A 21544-nucleotide genomic window follows, 5' to 3' on the forward strand; every position below is an offset into this window, starting at 1 on the left:
CTAACCTGTTTCCCTCCTGGGATCTCTCGGTCGTCCTTATGGGACTCCGGAGACTCCCCTTCGAGCCGCTTGACTCAGTTGGACTCAGGGCCCTCTCAAGAGGGTCGGGGACCTGCATGCGTTCTCTGTTAGCGACGCTTGCCTGGAGTTCGGTCCGGTGGACACTTTCGTGATCCTAAGACCGCGACCGGGCTACGTGCCCAAGGTTCCTACCACACCCTTCAGGGATCAGGTGGTGAACCTGCAAGCACTGCCCCGGGAGGAGGCAGACCCAGCCCTTTCACTGCTGTGTCCAGTACGTGCCTTACGTATTTACCTGGACCGCACACAGAGCACCAGACGCTCTGAGCAGCTCTTCGTTTGCTTTGGGGGACAGCAGAAAGGGAATGCTGTCTCCAAGCAGAGACTCGCCCACTGGGTTGTCGACGCCATTTCCTGGCTTATCACACCCAGGCCGTGCCCCCCTTTGCGGGTCCGAGCCCACTCCACCAGGAGTGTTGCGTCCTCGTGGGCACTGGCTAGGGGCACTGCCCTAGCAGACATTTGTAGAGCAGCGGGCTGGGCAACACCTAACACTTTTGTGAGATTCTACAATCTCCGAGTTGAGTCAGTATCGTCCCGTGTTCTCTCAGGTACCGAGCCCGTAGAACTCGGTGGCACGTCCACGATCTGATCGGGTGAATCGCTTGCACCCAGCGCCCTTCCCCCTAACCAGGTGAAACAGTGTGCCTTCATTCCCAGAAGATCCCAGGTTTGGGACACTGGTTGACTCCTCCCTAGCCCTCGTGGGTCGCAGTTCTGCGGAGGAACTCGCCGACCCAAACCACTGCGGGTACCGCAAGCTACCCTGTACTCGTAGTTGCTCTATGCGAGAAACATAGAGAGAAAAGAGGCCCAGCCAGGCTGGCCCGTTCCCATGTTGGCGGCCATCACCTTGTTCCCCCCTCCAGGGTAACGATAAGGAATCCTGATGGCTTAAATGGGGCATTGGGGAAGGGTATGTGCAGCCTGATACAGTTGGTCGTTCTGCACGTAGGAATACCTGCTCGCTCCTGTATCAGCAGGTCACATACACAGCTCAGCGCATGGCTCTTTTTAAGTGGACCCCTAGTGTCGCTTCTCTGACACAACGTGGAGAGAGCGACAGAAGGGGAACGTCTAGGTTACGTATGTAACCTCCATTCCCCGATGGAGGGAACGAGACGTTGTGTCTCCCCTGCCACGACGCTGAGCCGAGCCCCTGTTGTGGCCGGACCATTTCCGGCTCCTCTGAAAAATCCTGAATGAACTCCCGTATTTGCACCGCTTAAATACCCGTATGTCCGGGGGCGGGACATGCAAATACTGGTTACCAACTCTCATTGGCCTTTTTTCATAGTTCAGAGGTGAATATCGGCGCTCAAGAGAGACCCCTAGTGTCGCTTCTCTGACACAACGTCTCGTTCCCTCCATCGGGGAACGGAGGTTACATACGTAACCTAGACGTTTTTACTCCACCACATGTGTGACATCATTAACCAACATGGTTGAACAACCAATTTGCGACAATACGGTTTCGGGAAACAGTTGTGACTAGCAAGTTGATTTCTTCAACAGTGCATCGTACTACGGTAGTGGAGCAGCAAGTTACGTCGTTGTACGGGAAACGCACCCCCGAGCCGTTAAATATGAGAGTTGCGAACATAGACGGTTGCGACAGTGATCTCGTCGCCGCGCGGTCACGTGATTCGTGTAGCTCTCAATAGTTCCAAACAAATTGTGTTGTCAATGATTTTAAGCGGGGCAGAGAGCAGCAGCTATTATTGCAGCAATTATATATATATTCTATGTATGTATGTGTGTGTGTGTGTGTGTGTGTGTGTGTATATATATATATATATATATATATGTGTGCGTGTGTCTGTATATATATATATATTTTAATGGTGTTGTGCAGGTTTATGTGAATGTATCATAACATTAGGATGTTAATAATTATGACCATAGACACTCGAGAAAAATATATACAGTAAATACTGTAAATGTATTATACCTTATGGGAACAGTCCCCTTCCCTCCAAAATTAAACACACAAAAAATGTATTCAATTCAAATATATATATATATGACTAATTAATGTCATTTTATTAATAGATTGGTGTGCCCAGAGTGACATTAGTCTTCATATAGACTGAGTTAAGCAAGAGTCTTGTGACAAATTATAATAGGACATTATGGCCATAAAAAATCATAGTACTTGGATACTTAAGTACATTTGCCTTCAAATGTACTTAAGTACATTTGAAGGCAAATACTTTTGTACTTTTACTCAAGTGAATGTTTAAAGGCAGCACTTCTACTTTTACTTGAGTAATATTTTACCTTGAGTATCTTTACTTTAACTCAAGTACATGGTATGTGTACTTCGTCCACCACTGCAGAAGGGGAACTTGCTATATAATTAATCTTCTTAATAGATACAATCATTTAGATTTAGATATGAAGAGATGAGGAACAACATGTAATAGTTATAGTTATATTTTTATGTTAAGTGGAAATCAAATCAAAGTCAAAACTCAAATGTAGAGTTTAAGGTATCCCCGGTTTTCTGATAACAGGATTGAAGTATCTCATTATGGGAAAAACAGCTTGTGCATGAAATCATGGAAGCAATTTTATAGCACCACGTATGTCCAGTGACAGACAGTCTTCCTGATATAAGCCTCTGTCACCTGCCTTTACATTATTCTCCGCTTATTTATTCCCAGTGCTGCTGCAAGGAGGGTAGTGTGGTGAGATACCTCACTCCTGTTATAAGAGAACCAGGGTTACATATGAAACCTTATGTTCTCTTACAAGAGGTTCTCTCGTATTGCGTAAGCTAGCTTACGCTACGGGAAAGATTCATCTTTTCTGAGATATTGAAGCCAAAAAATTATCCTTAATTTTTGTATCCACTGTCAACGCAGTGCGGCAGCTGCAGACCTTGAGCGGGCTATCTAGCGAGCTCATAGGTTGCTCTGCGGCAACTGCTGCAGCCTATAGACGAGCTTGGGCGAACTCGCATCCAATGAGAGGCGTCCGCGCGCTCACTGCATCAAAGCCCGCCAAAATGGCCGTGACTAGAGTGCATATAAGCGTAGTTCGTAGGCTGGAACCCTGATTTTCATCTCTTCAGCGAAGCTCTTCGCATCACTGAACTGGAAGCCGCGTCGCCGTTCGAGGGGCATCAAGCAAGCCTGGACAGCGCTCGAAGAAGCCGGCCGTCTTCGCCACCTTCAGCCGTCCTGCGAGCTACGCCATCCGGCGACGTATCCTTTTTAAAAGCATGCTAGTTCTTAAGAACTTCACAAAAGAGTACGAGCGTCTTTTTTAAGATGCCTCGCTCCACTTGCGCCTCATGCCGTGCTCCTCTCAGCACCGGAGACCGCCACATCATCTGCGCTCTCTGCCTGGGACTGGGGCATGCAGAGCTCGCCCTCGCCGAAGGCGGATGCGATCTCTGCGAGGAGCTGCCGATGTCGACCCTGCGGGCTCGACTCGAAGCGCTCAGGACCGAAGACGCCGCGCCGCCTTCCGTTCAGCCGCGCAGTAAAATGCGCCGCTCTCAAAGGCTGCCGGAAACAATGGTAGAAGCGATTGCCTCGCCGGAGCCCAACCCTCGAGCATCGCCTTCACCCTCCCCGCCAGTCAGTCCCCTGTTTGCCCCCGTCAGTCCCCTTCTCTCAGGCTACTACAGTGGTGAATTTAGCAGCCAACAAGCCGGTGACACTGCCCGCTTGCCTGCACTCAAACGCCGTTTTCACGGCGACCCAAATAAATCTTGTAAAGAGCAAACATGTCTTATGTATAGAAAATGTGCCCACAACCCAGTGTTCGCCCCTACACACAAGCATAACACATCCCGTGCCCCTATCAGAGCACGCTCTCATAAAGCGGTTACGAACCGCTCGAGTGTCAGAGTCAATGAAGGCGCCCACAAATGCGTGCGCGCACCCATTCTCTGGCCGCTCTGTCACACGACCAGCCCTATGTGTAGAAAATGTGCCCACAATCCAGTGTTCACTTCTGCACACAAGCACTGCATGTCTAGTGTCCCCACCAGAGCATGCTCACATAAAGCGGTTACGAACCACTCGAGCGCTAGAGTCAATAAATGCGCCCACGAATACGTCGCGCGCCCATTCTCTGCCCGCTCTGTTACACGGCCAGCAAACATTCCTCTGTGTGTAAGTCCCGTGCCCATGACTATGCTTGCGCATCACGTAACAGATGTGACTCTTTCCCCATTCATTCCAATCGGAAGTCACTCACAAAACAGCCTGTTCATGCTGTCTGCAAGCAATCATGCATGAACACACTAAACGCAGCCACACATTTTGTTCAGCGCTCTGTGTGCGGCAATCAGAGCGAATTGGCCATTCACCCTCTAGCGTTACGCTTCAAAGAGTGGGAAGCAATTCCAGGGATATCCAAGTGGGTGTTAAGCACAATACAACAGGGCTATTTGCTACAGTTCGATCGCCGCCCTCCTCGCTTCAGAGCTGGCTCGAAACCACTGTGAACACGGAAGCAGCGTGCATGCTTCGTTCAGAAATAGCAAGCCTTCTGTGCAAAAGGGCCATAGAGAAGTGCCACCCTCTCTGAGCTGAGTCGGGGATTAACAGCCGTTATTTTCTTGTTCCCAAGAAAGACGGCGGCCTCAGACCCATATTAGATCTCAGGGTTTTGAACAAGGTGCTTGCAAAAGACCGTTCAAAATGCTTACAATCAGGAAACTCCTCGCGCATGTGAGCCAGAGGGACTGGTTTATTTCTCTCGATCTGAAAGATGCATACTTTCAGATTCAGATAAATCCCGTCACAGGCCATTCTTGAGATTCAGCCTTCGACGGCCAGGTTTATCAATGCACCGTCCTCCCGTTCGGCCTGTCCTTAGCACCCCGTACTTTCACGAAGTGCATGGATGCGGCGCTCACACCCCTGTGGAGTCAGGGTTTGCGAATTTTGAACTATTTGGACGACTGGCTGATTATGGCACAGTCACATATAGAGCTTCTGTCTCACAGAGCAGTTCTCCTCAGCCATCTGAACAGTTTGGGTCTTGCAGTCAATTGGACGAAGAGCTCACTACAGCCCAGTCAGACAATTTCCTTCCTTGGAATAGAACTAGACTCCGTGGCAATGACGGCTCGCTTATCTACACAGCGCGCCGTGTTCAGCTGACTAGCCGCATCTTTTCAGATGAACAGCCTCACGCCTCTGAAGAAATTCCAGAGAGTGCTAGGTTACATGGCCTCAGCCGCAGCAGTACTTCAGCTGGGTTTACTGCACATGCGCCGCTTCAGCATTGGCTAAACACCTGCGCGTCTCGCCGGGCTTGGGCCACAGGCCGCCAGCCCATCAAGGTGACTCAGACCTGTATATCAGCTCTGCAGCCCTGGACAGTGGCCGAATGGTATCAGCGGGAGTGACAATGGGAGCTGTATCTCGCCGAAAAGTCATCTCGACAGACGCGTCCAACACGGGTTGGGGCGCGGTCTCGCGAGGGCTCTCCGGTTTTGGCCTATGGTCAGTTCAGGAAAAGCTCCTTCACATAAATTGTCTGGAAATGATAGCGGTCGAGTACGGCCGTGCGCTTTCTCCCGGTCATTCAGGGTCACCATGTCCTGGTCCGTTCGGACAACAGATCTGTGGTATCCTACCTAAACCGTCAGGGCGGTGTCAGATCCAGGAACCTCTTCCATCTGATCGAAACGCATACTGAGTTGGTCCCAGTGCCACCTGCGCCGCTGAGGGCGACGCGACGTGCCAGGCCACCTGAACGACGGCCCGGACAGACTGTCCAGAGACAATATTCCCTCAGGGAATGGTCCCTGCACGCTCAAACAGTCCAGACGCTATGGCACCTATTCGGCAGAGCAGAGATAGACCTCTTTGCGTCCAAAGAGAACTCTCACTGCCCAATATTTTTCTCGAAGCGAGGATGCGCTGGCCCAGGACTGGTCCAGACGCCCGCTTACGCCTTCCCTCCCGCCTCGCTATTGCCACAGGTAATGCAGAGGATCAGGAAACGCGTCACTCGGTGCTCCTCATAGCCCCGCTGGGAGAATCAGACATGGTTCCCGGAGCTTACGCAGCTGTCACTGACAGCGCGTGGCCCATCCCAGTGAGAGCAGATCTCTCTCAAGCTCAGCGGCACAATCTGGCATCCCCACCCAGAGCTGGGCTGCATGCGTGGGTGATCAACGACTACCCGTCGCTCTGCCAGAAGGAGTAATAAACACCATCATACACGCTAGAGCCCCTTCCACGAGAAGACTCTATGCGTCAAAATGGTCTGTGTTCTCAAAATGGTGCACCGACAGAGACCTGGACCCGCGGACATGTGGGGTGTTGTCACTGCTCGTATTCCTACAAGAGCTGCTGGATAAGGGCAGATCCCCATCCACGCTCAAAGTGTATGTGGCGGCCGTTGCGGCGCTCGCTGAACCCCTGCACGGTCAGTCATGGGGTAAAAACGAGCTGGTCATCCGCTTCCTCAGGGGAGCTAGAAGGATGAACCCCCCGCGCCCCCCATCGGTTCCTATCTGGGATCTTTCTATAGTTCTCGAAACTATGAAAGCCCCCCCTTTCGAACCACTTCAATCCGTGGATTTGAAATACCTTTCACTCAAAACCGCTTTTCTGACTGCCCTGTCATCAGTCAAACGTGTGGGAGACCTTCACGCGCTGTCTGTCAGCACTGCGTGTCTTGAGTTTGGACCAAGTGACTCCAAGGTCATTTTAAAGCCTAGACATGGCTATGTTCCCAAGGTGATCGGTACTCCTTTCAGAGCACAGGTCATTTCCCTATCGGCGCTGCCAGCACCGATAGGGAACGCGACGCCAATCTCCTTTGCCCGGTCAGAGCACTGAGATTGTATACTGCGCGCTCGCCGCTTTCAGACGCTCTGAGCAGCTTTTTGTTTCGCTCGAGGGCGCACCAAAGGTCTCGCGCTCGAAACAGACACTATCTAGATGGATAGTGGACGCTATTGCTGCTGCATACGCGTCAAAAGACCTGCCATGCCCGTTGGGCATTAGGGCTCACTCCACTAGAGGCATGGCATCCTCGTGGGCATGGTCCAGCGGGATTTCCATTCACGACATATGTGTGGCAGCGGGATGGACTTCCCCCTCCACCTTTGTCAGATTTTACAATATGGAAGTTTAAGCGGTTTAATACGCTACAGCTCCCCTGGTGAGCTGCACTGATGGGTCACATTCCACACAGACCGGCACCGCCGCTCTGTCGTTCCCTTCCCACTATGTGCTTATGTATTACACAATCAATGACCCGCATTCTTGCCGGCCAAATATTATTTCCCCACTCATAAGGGCTCCCCCGGGTCCCCCCTTAATTCCCTGGGGCTCATACAGTGGATGCTTGGCGCGCACGGCGTTGACAATGGGTTCCCGTAGCGTAAGCTAGCTTACGCAATACGAGAGAATTGAAAGTTTTTAGTTTTTAGTTTTTTTATGAGGAGAGTGAGTCACTGGCTGCATGAGGAGAGTGAGTCGCCAGCTGCGTGATTAAGTGAGTTGCCAGGAGAGTGAGTCGCTGGCTGCATGAGGAGAGTGAGTCGCCAGCTGCGTGATTAAGTGAGTCGCCAGGAGAGTGAGTCGCCGGCTGCATGAGGAGAGTGAGTCGCCAGCTGCGTGAGGACAGTGAGTCGCCAGGAGAGTGAGTCGCCGGCTGCGTGAGGAGAGTGAGTCGCCGGCTTAGAAAAGCCCTTATAATAAATCTGTCTTGGATTGATGCAAAATGGATTTATGTGGACTGTAGGCCAATGGTAGGCTTATGTTCAGTTATATAGAAATAAACTTTTTAGTAGTCTTCTATTTATAATTATGAAATCGTTAGAAATTGAATTAATGTTATTTGAGGGCCTTTACCAGTAAATATTTATATATGTAATTAATTTGATTAATTGATCAGCATTTCATATGATTAATTTGATTATATATTTTAATCGATTGACAGCCCTAGCCAAACTATTTAATAAAAGCACAAGCAAAGGATCGGGATTTGTGGAATTGTTGTGATAAATTTCAACCTCAAGTAATGGGAAAACATGACATAACTGACCACAAATGGTAATTTAACCTGAAAATTGCAGTGAATTGTACCTGTGGTGATGTATTTTTAGGTTTCACAGAAATATGTGGAATTCCATTCCTTTTTCTATGGAATTACGCAAAGAAATATTGAGTTCATGTATGCTTACAAAAAATATTGTAGCAGCACTTTCATTCAATTTATAAAATGAAGTGCACTACTACAGTAGACTCACCACAGTGCAGCAGAGAGGCCAGAACCACCACATGAGGGCCAGAATCAGTAGTAACAACACAATAAGTAATGCTATGGCCAGGATCGTACCATCAGACTGCAGGGAGGAGCAAAAGAACACTACTTATACAGTACCATTTTGTTTATGACATAACAGTTCAGATGCAAGTGACATACATAAAAATTATGTGGAAAATGTAATGAAACAATACAATGATGTCAATCCTTTAATCTCCATATCAAAAAATGGTCCATTGGGTTAAGGTGCAAGCTTTGAAAACAACAGATGATGCATGCCGTTGGGAATGGTTATTAAATGAGGGGGCAATCTGAGTTACAAGCAATCTCACAGGGAGATCTCATAAGCCATTGGCTTTTGAGAGACATTTGGATTTGGTTAGAGGGAAACTTAGTATGCTCATCTTAAGAGCTACTGGTAAAACTTTACAGCCATTAGAAATTTCAGCAAAAAATTGTTTATAGAAGGTCCCCAGGCAGCAGCCTTTAGTTGGAACCTGTTGTTTTTGAGTAATTTGGCTTCATAACACATAGCATAACAGCACTGGCTACTAGCAAAAGGATTAGTTTTGTTACATTTTGACAAAGTATTGTGTTTACATATTATATTCAGGTATACTGTACATCCCTACTGAACTGACTGGTCAACTGCATACAATATTTGTTCTTGAAGATCAACTGGTAAAGCGCGGTGCAAATAATTCCACGGTCATGGATTTAATTCCCAGGGGACACACACACCAATAAAATATGGCAGAGTCTATTTTCCTTAAGTTAAAATAGCGATAGATGCTAGAAGTGTAAATAGCAACAAAAAGCATCTTCTTTACACTAAAAGTATAAGATATGCTATTTGCACCACTAATTAAATACTAAGACACAGTAAAGGGGCATCACTTCGGTGTGTTTTTATTTAGAGTTCTACAGACACCCTACACCAACCCTTAACCCTTGTGCGACTTTTGGGAGATTTTTGTCTATTTATTATTTTATTTTATTTATAATTTTGGCCAAATGCACCTTTGAAAACAATCACTGAAAGTGTTAATGCCAACGGCTTAAATTTCGCCAAAGGTGTGTATTTTGGGGGGAATTTTGATATTTCAACCTCAGTTCCTAAAATACATCTATAATATACTGTGTACACAAAATATTTACACTCAGGACCTTCAGGACAAAAATATCCCAATTGACACCCATTAAAACGGCAATATTTGATCCTAGTGCCACTAAAGCATAATATATATATATACATATAGCGCCATTTTTCTCAAGTTTGGCCTATTGAGCAAATACATGCTTTTTTCCTATTTTCTGTTTGCTGTTTTATAGATTAAAAAAATTATGCAGCTAATTGTGTGGGTGTGTTGGTATGGATGTCAGAGTGTGTTTTGTAATGTGTATGTAATGAGAAATGTGTGTGGTTTAGTAGTTATGATCAGGACTGATGTTGGACTGATTCCAGTTATGCTTCCTAAGAAACCATTTGGCCCGGTTGCTAGGGTGGGTAGAGTCACGCTGAGTTAACCTCTTCGTGGTCGCTATAATGTGGTTCTCGCTCTCAGTGGGGCGTGTGGTGAGTTGTGCGTGGATGCCGCGGAGAATAGCGAGAGCCTCCACATGACCTATATCTCCATGGCAACACACTCAACAAGCCACGTGATAAGATGTGCGTGCGGATTGACGGCCTCAGATGCGGAGGCAACTGAGATTCGTCCTCCGCCACCCGGATTGAGGTGAGTCTACGCCACCATGAGGACCTAGAGCGCATTGGGAATTGGGCATGCCAAATTGGGGAGAAAAGGGGAGAAAATACACAAAAATAAATAAAATATAGTGTGTAAGTAATGTAATTAATGTGCATGTAATGCAAGTTAATGTTATATACTGTAAGTTAATGTAAATGTTGTGTAAGCTGGCTTCACCAGGAAGATCATGCTAGTTGAACAGCCTCACCAGCTAAGTTTTGTTAGTGAACAGCATGGCCATGCTGGTAAACTGGCACTTAACCAGTACTAACAAGCAAAAATCATCTTGAATGTTGGTCTAAACTGGTCTTTTAATCAAACATGTCATATGCCAAAATTCAAGGAATAAAGAATGAAAGATTACTTAAAATATTGCTTACACAGCTCACGGTGGTGATGGTAACAGAACTGGAGATAAAACTCAGGCCTTCATTCATGCTGACGTAAAGAGAGGCAGCCCTACATGATAAAAAAACATTACTTGAAGTGCCTTAATGAGTGCAACCACAATTCATATCTGCTGATCATCACTAGTTTTCAAGGAGACTTACGTTCCCTCCTCTCGAAGAACAGGAGCTGGACATAGAAGGTATGTGTCCTCTACTATTAATGGCTTCACCACTAAAAGACAAAAAAGTTGTATGATTTCAGTTCAAACTCCAAATCTGGAACATACTGCACCCAAAAGTTCAAAATGATTGAAAATCTTTGGGTGAAATGATGCTACATCCTTTTGGATTTATGCTATTTTGAATAAACGCCTAGTTGAACTAAAAACAGTTGCAGTTTTTAAAAAGACTTGAAGAGATCTTTTACTTGTTGAGAAACGTATCCATTAAAGGAATATTCCGGGTTCAATACAAGTTAAGCTCAATCGACAGCATTTGTGGCATAATGTTGATTACCACAAAAATGTGTTTCGACGAGCAAAAATCAAGGATTGTATTATGTCATTTACAGTACTCAGATGTAACGTTCATCAGCACCTGACACTGAAGGATGTTAACTAGAAGAGTTAAGAGGAATATAAGCAATTCAATTCCCAGATGCCATTCTACAAAAAAAGGATGCTTCAGCCTCATCCCATTTAAAGCTGTTTGTTTGTGTAGGCTATTGGCTAAAATCCCAAAAAATGTGAATTCTGGCAGAAGGTCCAGTTGTCACTGTGCTTTACTGGGCTGTTTACCCAAAGCGCATGAGGGCAGATAATATTTTAATACTAAATAAAGATGTGCACATGGTTTGGCCATGCTGTGATAAATCAATGAGAATTGCACTCCATGCCAAATTGCATCTGAGCATTTCAAGAGGGAGACAAGAGGCCTAAGCAGAAGGATAAACATAACTATCAGTCCTTGTGTTTATTATGCAATTTTACATTTACTGACCATCTGATACATACTGTTTTGAACATATAACTGGCAAGCACTTGTGAAAAGTGGAAGCTATTATCTAACTTGCAAGACACAAGTGCTTCTTAGGAAGAACTAGTCACTGGATTTGGCAATGTTTGCAAGATTTGTGGAATCAAACCATGGAAAAACATTCAAGTTTGGCACTTAGAAGCAAGTACACCAGATATTCATGAGAAGCAGATTGCAGGTGCGTCGCAAATCACATAATTCTGCACTATTCTTCTCCATTTAAGTAGTGTAAATAGTGTGTTCACACTGAAAATGCAAGGAAAAGAAGAGTACAATGGGTGACCAGATGATGTACATCTAACTGAGTTTGGAATGTTGAACTCTTTATGCAATCAGCGTTTGCGGCTCCCCTGCGTAGCAGAAGGGGCGGGTTTACCCGGCCATGATGCTGTGATGCTGACCTGACAAAACAATCGTTATTAATAGGGAATGTGGCAACTAGTGACATTTCTTTGAAGACAGCACCTTGCAAATGTGAGTTGAATGTTTTACTATCACCCCACACTGTGTGAGTACATTAATTGAAATGTATGTGTTGAAATCAGATTGGCTAATATGCTAAAGCTAGCAGCAACATATGTATTTGTTTATATTTATATATTAGTGTTCCACTTGTGACTATACACTTTGACTATACAAATCTGTACACAAGATGGCAGAGTTCATAGTGTATAGTGCATCATTTGGGACACAGCTTGTTTATTCGGTTTTGTATGCTCACGACCACATCATGTTCACTAGTGCTGAGGTCTTTTCCCAGTCAATTAGGACTCTTAGTTTCGAGCCTCCCACAGCTCCTGGCCATGCCACAGCCTTGCCAGCGTCAGCTCCAGGCCATGTCACAACCAAACCACAGTCTGCCCCATGCCATGTCACAGCCAAGCCCCAGACTGCTCCATGCCATGGCACAGCCAAGCCCCAGATTTAACCATGCCATGTCACAACCGAACCACATTCTGCCCCATACCATGTCACAGCCAAGCCCCAGAATGCTCCATGCCATGTCACAGCTAAGCCCCAGATTTCACCATGCCATGTCACAGCCGAACATCAGACTGCTCCATGCCATACCACAGCCAAGCCCCAGACTGCTCCATGCCATGTCACAGCCAAGCACCAGATTGCTCCATGCCATGTCAAGCCTCTACTCCACGGTCCAGGCCCGCCTCTGCTCCATGGTCCAGGCCCGCCTTCGCTCCACGGTCCAGGCCCCCCAGACTCCGCCTTGATCCCATGTTCCATGTCCTGCTACGTCAAGTTGCAACAGCCCCCCCCCAAACCAACCCAACCCAACCCACCATATGTTCTGTTCCCTGTTGAATAATGTGTTTATATTTTGGGACATCTGGAGCCACCACTAGAGGGGGGGAAGGTCATGTTTAGATGTGTATTTATTCATGTCTTGATTCCATGTCTTTTATTTTGATAAGTTTAGTTCGTGTTTCCATTGTCATAGTCCAGTTCATGGTTTGTATTTTGATCAGGTTTGTAATAAGATTTTTTGGGATGACACATTTGGAATAAAACTGCACTTGAGTTCTACACTTCATTTCATCGTCTTTGTCCTTGCCAGCAACGTTACATTGTAGACTATATGCACATGGGCGTCATCTTATTTTGTAATTTTATTATCTTGGCCTGTAGTGTATGCTGCTATTACCATCTGTACTCCTTTTTTGGCATCTATTAAAGATACTTTTTTATGGGCACACGGTTTGTGCTTGATTGTCATTATCTTTCATTTACAGGATATCCTCTCTTTTGTTTACATGGGTCAAGAGTAAATAAACTTCAGGTCTAAGCAAAGACAGATTACATTTCTTTGGGTCTGGAAATATGTCTTGAGGCTAGGAAAGTGGGACTGGTTTAGGTTGGACAAAAAAAAAGTTTCCTAATTGTATTTTTTTTCGTGACTCAGCCCTGTTACACTCAACGAACAATTAGCATGGGGCCTTGCTTGAATTTACCTACTTTAATAAAGTCAAAGAGAGGTAACGATTTGTGAAACGCCAAAGCTGGCCAGCCGAAAAGCTGGTGTCTATTACTGATACTGAAAAATAGGATTAAAGGCAGATTACTGGGCTTTGATCTTAAAACCAGCTCCAATTTTAATGAAATTATTATTGTTCAGAGAATTTGATACCCTTCCTGAAGCCTGAATACCCTTACAGTATCACTGCATGTGAAATACCGAAACAGATTCAATTGCATTTTATTAGTATTACTCTTTTGATAAATTAATACAATGCTTACACCTATTTTTCTTAACTGCTTAAGTAATTCATTTGTTGGAGCCATCATGGGACATATGTGAATGCTGACACTCTGATTTGCTGAAAGACATTAAACACAACACAAATTCTAACATGAACACTCATGCCACAGTGAAAGAGCTTCTCTCATAGCGCTCTTAAATGTGCCAATGATGTCAAGGATTTCCTGTAAAAATTACTTAAAAATAAATGCCAAATTTGTATTGGGAGACTTGGAATATAAAGCACAAGCCATATTTTCTACTTTTATGATACGTTTGGGTCATTTGTCAAGCTTCAAATTGAGTCACTATCAACTGCCATTGTCTTGAAAAGACAAACCCAAATATTCATTAAAATTGTCCTTTTGTGTTCTGTATAAGAAAGAAAGTTATACAGGTTTGGAATGACACGAGAGTGAGTAATTGTGACTCATCTGCCCTGCAGTAATGTAGTGTACTAGAAAGAAATGTGGATCCTGTTTAAACATCAGACAAACAGAAAACCGCAAGGGGTAGAACTGACATTAGCCTGAGGTGCTTTGCTTTGTTACCCTCTTGTGTGGCACTGTTTCTACCCTATATCTCTGTCATCCAACAGGAATCCATGCCGTAAAACCAAATGAACCATTTTTAAAACAATCACTGAAAATAATAATAGGACTGGCATTTGTCTGATTACGGTCAGTCGTTCCAAGGTTTCTGTGTAAACTAGTCCTCTGGGATGCTTGGTGAAACAATGATAGCTAATCAGAAGAGTTTATAGATTCTGACTCGAATCATGCCGACCATATTGTTATTGCTCAAAGAAGTCACATAATTTTTTACATAACACTGCTGTTGTTCAATTGAATATTTGAATATATCCAGGTATATATAGCCGTCAGTGAGCCCCTCCTCCCCTCGCGGACAGCGGCTATTTGTCTGCGTCCAGGCGGCTGGATGCTCCTTTCGGCGGACGGCAGTGGCGAGGACTCCACGACAGCGCATCCCTCCACTTTCCTGGGTTTTGGCACCAAAGTAACAGGGTTAGGATGGGCAAGGAGGAGGCAGGAACCAGAAGAACCATCAAAATAATGTTTAATGAAAACTTCAAAAGACATAAACACACATGGCAGCTGTGTGTGACTCTCTCTCTCCCGAACTGCCGCATTCACCTCGGCTTTATCCCGCTCCTCGGCTGATTAGCACGATTGGGGGCTGGCCGTGTGCACTCATGGCCCAGCCCCACCCTCCTCCTCGTCACAAAGTGGTAATGTATGTGCAAGTTAGGGGCATGTACAGTTATTGAATTAAATATGTGAATTTACATATGTACATGAGATATGTATTTACATTATTGCACTATGGGGGAGTCCTGAGGCAGTTTATTTGTTCATGAGGAAAATGTCCTGAGGGTAAAAACTGTTCTTGTGCCAGGATGTCCTGGTGTTCAGTGCTCTGTAGTGCCAGCCAGAGTGCAACAGTTCAAAGAGGGAGTAGGCAGGGTGTGTGGGGTCCAGAGTGATTCTACCAGGACGTTTCCTCGCTCTAGAGTTATGCTGCTTTAGTCAGGTCTGCCGGAACCGGAAACACTTCTCATATTCTATAACTCTGCTAATATTATTATATTTGTTTTCCTGTCTCAACCTCAGGATGCATATCCCGAGGTTACCAGAGTTTGCCAGATCCAGCTCCGTTCCTGCTTGGTGTCAAACTCCACTGCTACGTGTCGCTGAGTGATGACAACTAACTGCAGCCTGTGCCAGCCAGATATCAATTCAGTCTACAACGATGGACTTCACAGAGGTTGTATTGGTAACAACTCCAACCATGAGACATTGGATACTTCATGTACCATTTCCTGAACCTTGGATTTAGGATGAACCTCACCAAATCTCACCAAAATGACCTGCATCACCTTGGTCTAATTATGGACTACACTTTTAAAATGGAATACATTGACTACCAATTAATTGCCAACAGAAGCCTATATCAGACAAATAACAAAGGACAATGCTATGTGAACTCCTCCAGTTAATCCAGGATGGACTTGGTCATTACTCATTAATCCTACAGTTGGTAAAAAATCTTGTTGTTTAAACACTGGCCCGTAATACTTATTTAGATTACAAATTTAAAAACATGACGTGCACTACACATAAAAAATGAATATTGGCATTATATGGAATGGAATTAGCAGAACAGAAATCATAACAAGCAAAACAGAAGCCTACAGTATATCAAATAACATGTTCTTAATATTAAAATTACCCCTGAAAACATATAGTGTTTCAAATAGACATCTGGACACAATTAATAGCTAAAAACTCTCTCCTGCTCAAATACCCTGTGAAGGCATGTTTGGGCTAAACGTCACCATGTACAGACAGAATTTTTTTAAACCTTGGTGTACCCACAGAAAGCCCATGCACAGACCATTTTATTCTATTGCTAATAAAGTCCTGAAACAACATAATACTGATTCAGTAACCAACAGAGGGGAGCAATGTGTGATGCTGCAGTTTCCTTCAGGATCAGATGTTCTTATGTTCTTCTAAAAAAAGAAAAGTCTCGTTTATTCGGGCAACAGAATGTGGTGTAGTTCCATTTAATAGTCATTTACTGTTATAAACCTCTTGGCATTTGGATTTATTAAAAAATTATTGGATCTGGAATTAACTGGTTATTGACTGGTTATCCGCATTTAAAAATAAAGTTTTCACTCCAGAACTATTGAATGGTTTTTAAAAGACACACTGAAGCGTTTATCCATAAATTGCTTCCTTTTCCAGATTTCTTGAGGCAAGCTACTGTCCCAATATCATTCATCTGGAAGCCGCACTCCCCTGCCAGTCGTAATAGAGGTACACAACCTCTGCTGTGGTTAAAGGAGCCACGCCCCTTTGAGTATCATGCTACACTTCAATTTGCCTTGTTTCGTCAGGGATCTTAGATCCCAACCGATCTTAGAACCAAATGTTATACATCGTTGTGTTTTTTTATAGGTTCAAGCCACAGCGAGGTACAACGTGGAAGCTGAACCCCCCAGAGCGAAGCCTTCCCGCCAAACTATTTTTAAGAGCTTGAACAATAAATTCCAATCAAACAAGAGTGGTCCTGACAACTGAGCTAGTGTAGCTATTGAAAAATGTAAAATTGGTTTCATTGTACTTACTTCTGGTATGGGTGTCGTTAATTCTGAAGCTGCAAAGAACCTTGTCCACATTTCTTGCATGAAGGAATCCATTCCCTCTCACAACGACTTGGAATGCCTCTACAAGACAGGAAGTTAATGCAAAACCACGTTAAATTGAGGCAAATTTTGAAAGTAATTTATATCGCAACAAACTGGGTTGCATTTCCCAAAAGCTTCGCAAGCTTAAGTTGATCATAGAGACCATTGACGCCAATGGTTTCTACTATCTACTCGGCTTACAATGCTTTTGGGATCATTTCAAAATCAGTTTCTTTACTTAAAGTTGAAGAAATGAAGTTTATTTGTCTGAATAAACAGCTGAAAGCCACAGATCACAAAAACCTAACATTGTAGTTCCAATAAGACTGAATGGTCAAGCCATAAATGAGACTTGCACAGTACTGACAAAAAACAGAACAGTTCCTCAGTCAGTGGTTGAAGTCAAAACTCACATTTTGTTTTATATTGAATTTTAAGTGCCTTTTAAGACGTACACATGTGCTTTTTGTTTTAGTTTTTTACTGAAAAGCCTGGTTTTAATTGAAACATTGATAGGCTGGCATGAAGAAACTTTTAATGAGCCAAACATTTTTGACTTAGCAATTTGTTTATAATGCCCCGAGTTAAGGCAATCGATTGTGAGGTAACTAACTAATCGCAGGGGCAACTCTTTACAAGACGGAATCCTTCAAGAGCCAAACTTAAAGGCACTTTGCTCATTTCTAAAGCTCAATTCAGCACTTGATATGATCTATTGTCCAGATGGCGACTTTTATTCTCTGTTATTGTAGCCATTGCTAAAGCCTTACATACATATTATGTTGTAGCCGATTGTTTGTAACTGTTGGTTATTAACCAGATCACCAGTTCCTTGGCTCTTTGCCCCGCTAGAACAAAGTTTGTCTGAAGCGGAGCTGTGGAGCGCCAAGGTTGATCTAGTGAGATCCTTCAGAGCTCCATAAAATTTTACTCACCTCCAGCACAGATACTGGAAGGTTCTGCAGCAAGGATCTCAATGCATGATTTTTTCAAGATCTGAAGGACACAGAAAGTTAACATCAGTGGATGATTGTTCAGTTTCATGCTTCATCTAACAGTAAGTCCTATATTTCCAAAGCCCTTACCCATTCACAAAATAGTCTCATCACAGCATGGTTGGGAACAATGAAGGAAAAAGTTTCACTGACATTTTTGATAAAACACTTTTCATTCATGTTTCCTTTGTTAAGGGTTTATAAAGGGGTTAATTTATGACTAATAAGTCTATTAAAAATGCATTATAGTGCATTTTATGTGGTTATACAACATTAATAACTTTCATGCAATACTTGCCAAATAGTGAGCGTTTTAACTTACATGTTATAAATGCTTAATAAATACGCTTATTCACACTTACTTGATCAAAAACATAAAATAAACTAATGTATATGTCACAATGCAGCAAAATTAGATTATTATAGTGATATTAAAAGGTGGCATTATGTCATTTTGTTACTGTCTGCTTTATGATCACATTCATTTCTGTCTTTTTTGTAATGTATTGTAATGTGGTGTCCCAAGTAAGTGTCCCTAGTCCTAGTTGCTTTGCAAAAACACTTTTCAGGTTTTAATGCTCATTTACATTATGTATAATATAATAAATCCTATTTAACCATATACTGAACCTTATTTACATAGGTTTATAACGTAAGGCAACTCCTCAATAAATGCTTCAAATGTGTCCACTTTACATCAAGGTACATTTTCTTAGGTTACTAATGTTTAGTAAGTGTTATTAAGCATTTATAACATGTTAGATAAAATGGCTCACTATTTGCCAAGTATAGCATGAATGTCATCTTTTTTATTCATTTTATTGTAGCCACATATCAATGATTTCAAATGCATTTGAAGATGTATTATTAGTCAGTAATTAACATATTTATAAACCCTTAACAAAGGGAACACTCATGTAAAGTGTTGCTGTTTTTATTTTAAACATCTGTTTAATTCATCCTTTTCCGCTTGTTGTCCTGGAAATAGCCTTCATCAGCCCATACCACCACCTATGTGTGGTGAGGTTGTTTTGATCTACATGTCTACCTCCTTCATCTGTCATCTCTGGAAGTATGCTTTCAGATGCCAAGGACCCTGCTGATTTACAACCATTTGCCTTCTTCTCCTGAGTATCAGCCAAGAGCTTTCAGCATGCAGCTAATTGGCAACAGATGGAGGCCAGCTGGTCAGAACCCAGTCTCAACTCATAAAACAGTCCACCTCTGGACAACACCAGTCTTCACCCAAATATCTCTTCTTCCAAATCAACTTCGAAGCTAAACAAATAAAAATCAATACCTTTCATTGCAAAAAGAAAGGATATATATTGAGCAGGCTTTGATCCTGTTTGGGCAGACTCCAGTCGATCTGTATGATCAAAGCAATTGAGGCAAGGCATGGCAGGGTTTTCTAAGTATACTGATACTGGAAAGAGTCCAAAGTCTTTAGACTGGACTGAATGAATATTCTTGTTTATTGTTCTTTGGTTTCATGTTTTTCTTTACTTACTCTTTTCTTTCTTTCTTTTATTATTAAGATGTCCTAGCATAAATCAAGTGAGACTAATAAGAAGCCTCTGAATGGCTAAACATTCACTGTTCCACAGTTCCACAAGATTAACTTTGAGCATTGGCTGATTTCCACAATTTGAATGGAATATAAGCATGGTGTTTGATTAATGATCATGTATAATGATCCTTTACACAATAATAACATTTTCTCATAGGGAATACAATCCACCATTTAATTTGCAATAAAAAAACAACTCTAAATGGTATTAAACTGCCTCTTTATCGGATCTTACCGAATCAATGACCCCTTGGAGAGCTTCGAATCCATCATTTACTGGAAAGACATGATCTTTGCTGTCAGCAATTTTGGCTAGCTGGAGAAGGTGAAAACAAGACAATGATATGAAATAAACACAAAAATAACATGATTAACATGAACATGATTTCAATATTATTTATGGCACAGCAATGGCATCAGAAGGGTAGTCTATTGCCCTATTGTTCTAGCCTATTTGTTATTAGTAGTAATATTATTACATTACTATTATATTAATTAAAAGGGGCTAATCTGATGTAGGTCTTAATATACTCTAGTGATATATGTTATGGTATAAAATTAGTTGATGTTGATTTAATTTTTAAGAGGTAATGATTTCTCAATCTTGAACATTTGTATTAATGAACTGATCAAATTGAAGTCAACAGATATTACACAGTTTGTTTTAAATGTTAAGAAGAAAATAAAAGCCCCCATAAAGGTAAAAATCTAATCCAGTGGCAAATATTGCCCCTTAATACTTAAGTACATTTTGACACTGGCGCTGACTGATTACCATATTCATGTACCATTGCACTTACATGGTCCCAAAAGTTTGTCAAAGAATACCATTTTCCCAAAGTAATGCAATGATTCATGGGCATGTATGGTACAATGTCCTATAATTACCATGGTACTTTTTAATAGTTTTTGGTAGATTTTTGGATAGAAAGGGATAGAAAATCCAAAAAATTCTCTCATAATTTACTGACCCTCATGCCATGCTAAATGTGTATAACTTTCTTTCTTCTGCATAACACAAATTAACATTTTTAGAAGGATATTTCAGCTTGGTCCATACAATGAAAGTGAATGGTGACCAGAATTCTGAAGTTCAAAATATCACATAAGTGCAGCATAAAAGTAATCCAAACGACTCCAGTAGTATCAATCTCCACCTTTTATCAACCCCAACCAGTAAGGTATCTGAAAGTCAAAGTCACTTCCACACCAGAATGTGAAAGTGAAACTGTAGATTTTCAGTTAAAAAAAAAAAAGCTTAAATATTGATCTGCTTCTCACACATACCCTATCATATTGCTGCAGAAGACATTGATTTAACCACTGGAGTCATGTGGATTACTTTAATTGTGCCTTTATATACAGGATAGCTTTGTGACTTTAAAAGTTCTGGTCACCATTCACTTGCATTGTGAGGACCGACAGAGCTGAAATATTCTTTTAAAAATCTTCGTTTATGTTCTGTAAAACAAAAACAAAAAAATGAATACACATCTGGGATGGCATGACGGTGAGTAAATGATGAGAGAATTAACATTTTTGGGTGAACTATCCCTTAAGTGGCATAAGTATTTTCCTAAGCATAACTTACAGAAAACTTGTAACACTTTGGACATAGGTGCCAAGATCTACTCTTAAGGTGTGGTCACTGAACTAGACTTATGTGTTCCATTCACATTTGTACAAATACGCAACAGCTGCAAAACAATCACATGCATAGACGTTTTGTCTTTTGCTGATAAAGACAAGGGTGACTGCAATACAACACACACACCTGAGTTTCATTGAAGTCCTTCACACCCACACAGTACACAGAGGCGCCTAGACTGCGGGAGCGATTGGCCTGAGGACAATAATACAAACAGATAATGTTTACACATGCAATCTATTAGTCATTATTACACGGCTCTCTGGAATACTTAATTCTGATTGGTCAATGGTGCCATCTAGCAGTCTGATATTTCTGAGTAACAACCGCACAATCTAGTATCAGACTGCTTATCCGGGT

General features: G+C 42.9%; 1 protein-coding gene across 1 annotated transcript in view; it reads right to left on the minus strand.

The window, feature by feature from the left end:
• Window positions 1-21544, minus strand: part of LOC127631178 (anthrax toxin receptor 1-like) — a 96763-nt gene that overhangs the window by 39042 nt on the left and 36177 nt on the right. The window contains exons 7-13 of the mRNA XM_052109204.1: window positions 21311-21379; window positions 19772-19852; window positions 17907-17967; window positions 16912-17010; window positions 10631-10700; window positions 10460-10538; window positions 8315-8410 (exon numbers count right to left, since the gene is read on the minus strand). Coding sequence (XP_051965164.1) covers window positions 8315-8410; window positions 10460-10538; window positions 10631-10700; window positions 16912-17010; window positions 17907-17967; window positions 19772-19852; window positions 21311-21379 — 555 coding nt within the window. The remainder of the gene's footprint in view (window positions 1-8314; window positions 8411-10459; window positions 10539-10630; window positions 10701-16911; window positions 17011-17906; window positions 17968-19771; window positions 19853-21310; window positions 21380-21544) is intronic.

The sequence above is a fragment of the Xyrauchen texanus genome, chromosome 37 (assembly GCF_025860055.1).
Source record: "Xyrauchen texanus isolate HMW12.3.18 chromosome 37, RBS_HiC_50CHRs, whole genome shotgun sequence".
Lineage (NCBI taxonomy): Eukaryota > Metazoa > Chordata > Actinopteri > Cypriniformes > Catostomidae > Xyrauchen > Xyrauchen texanus.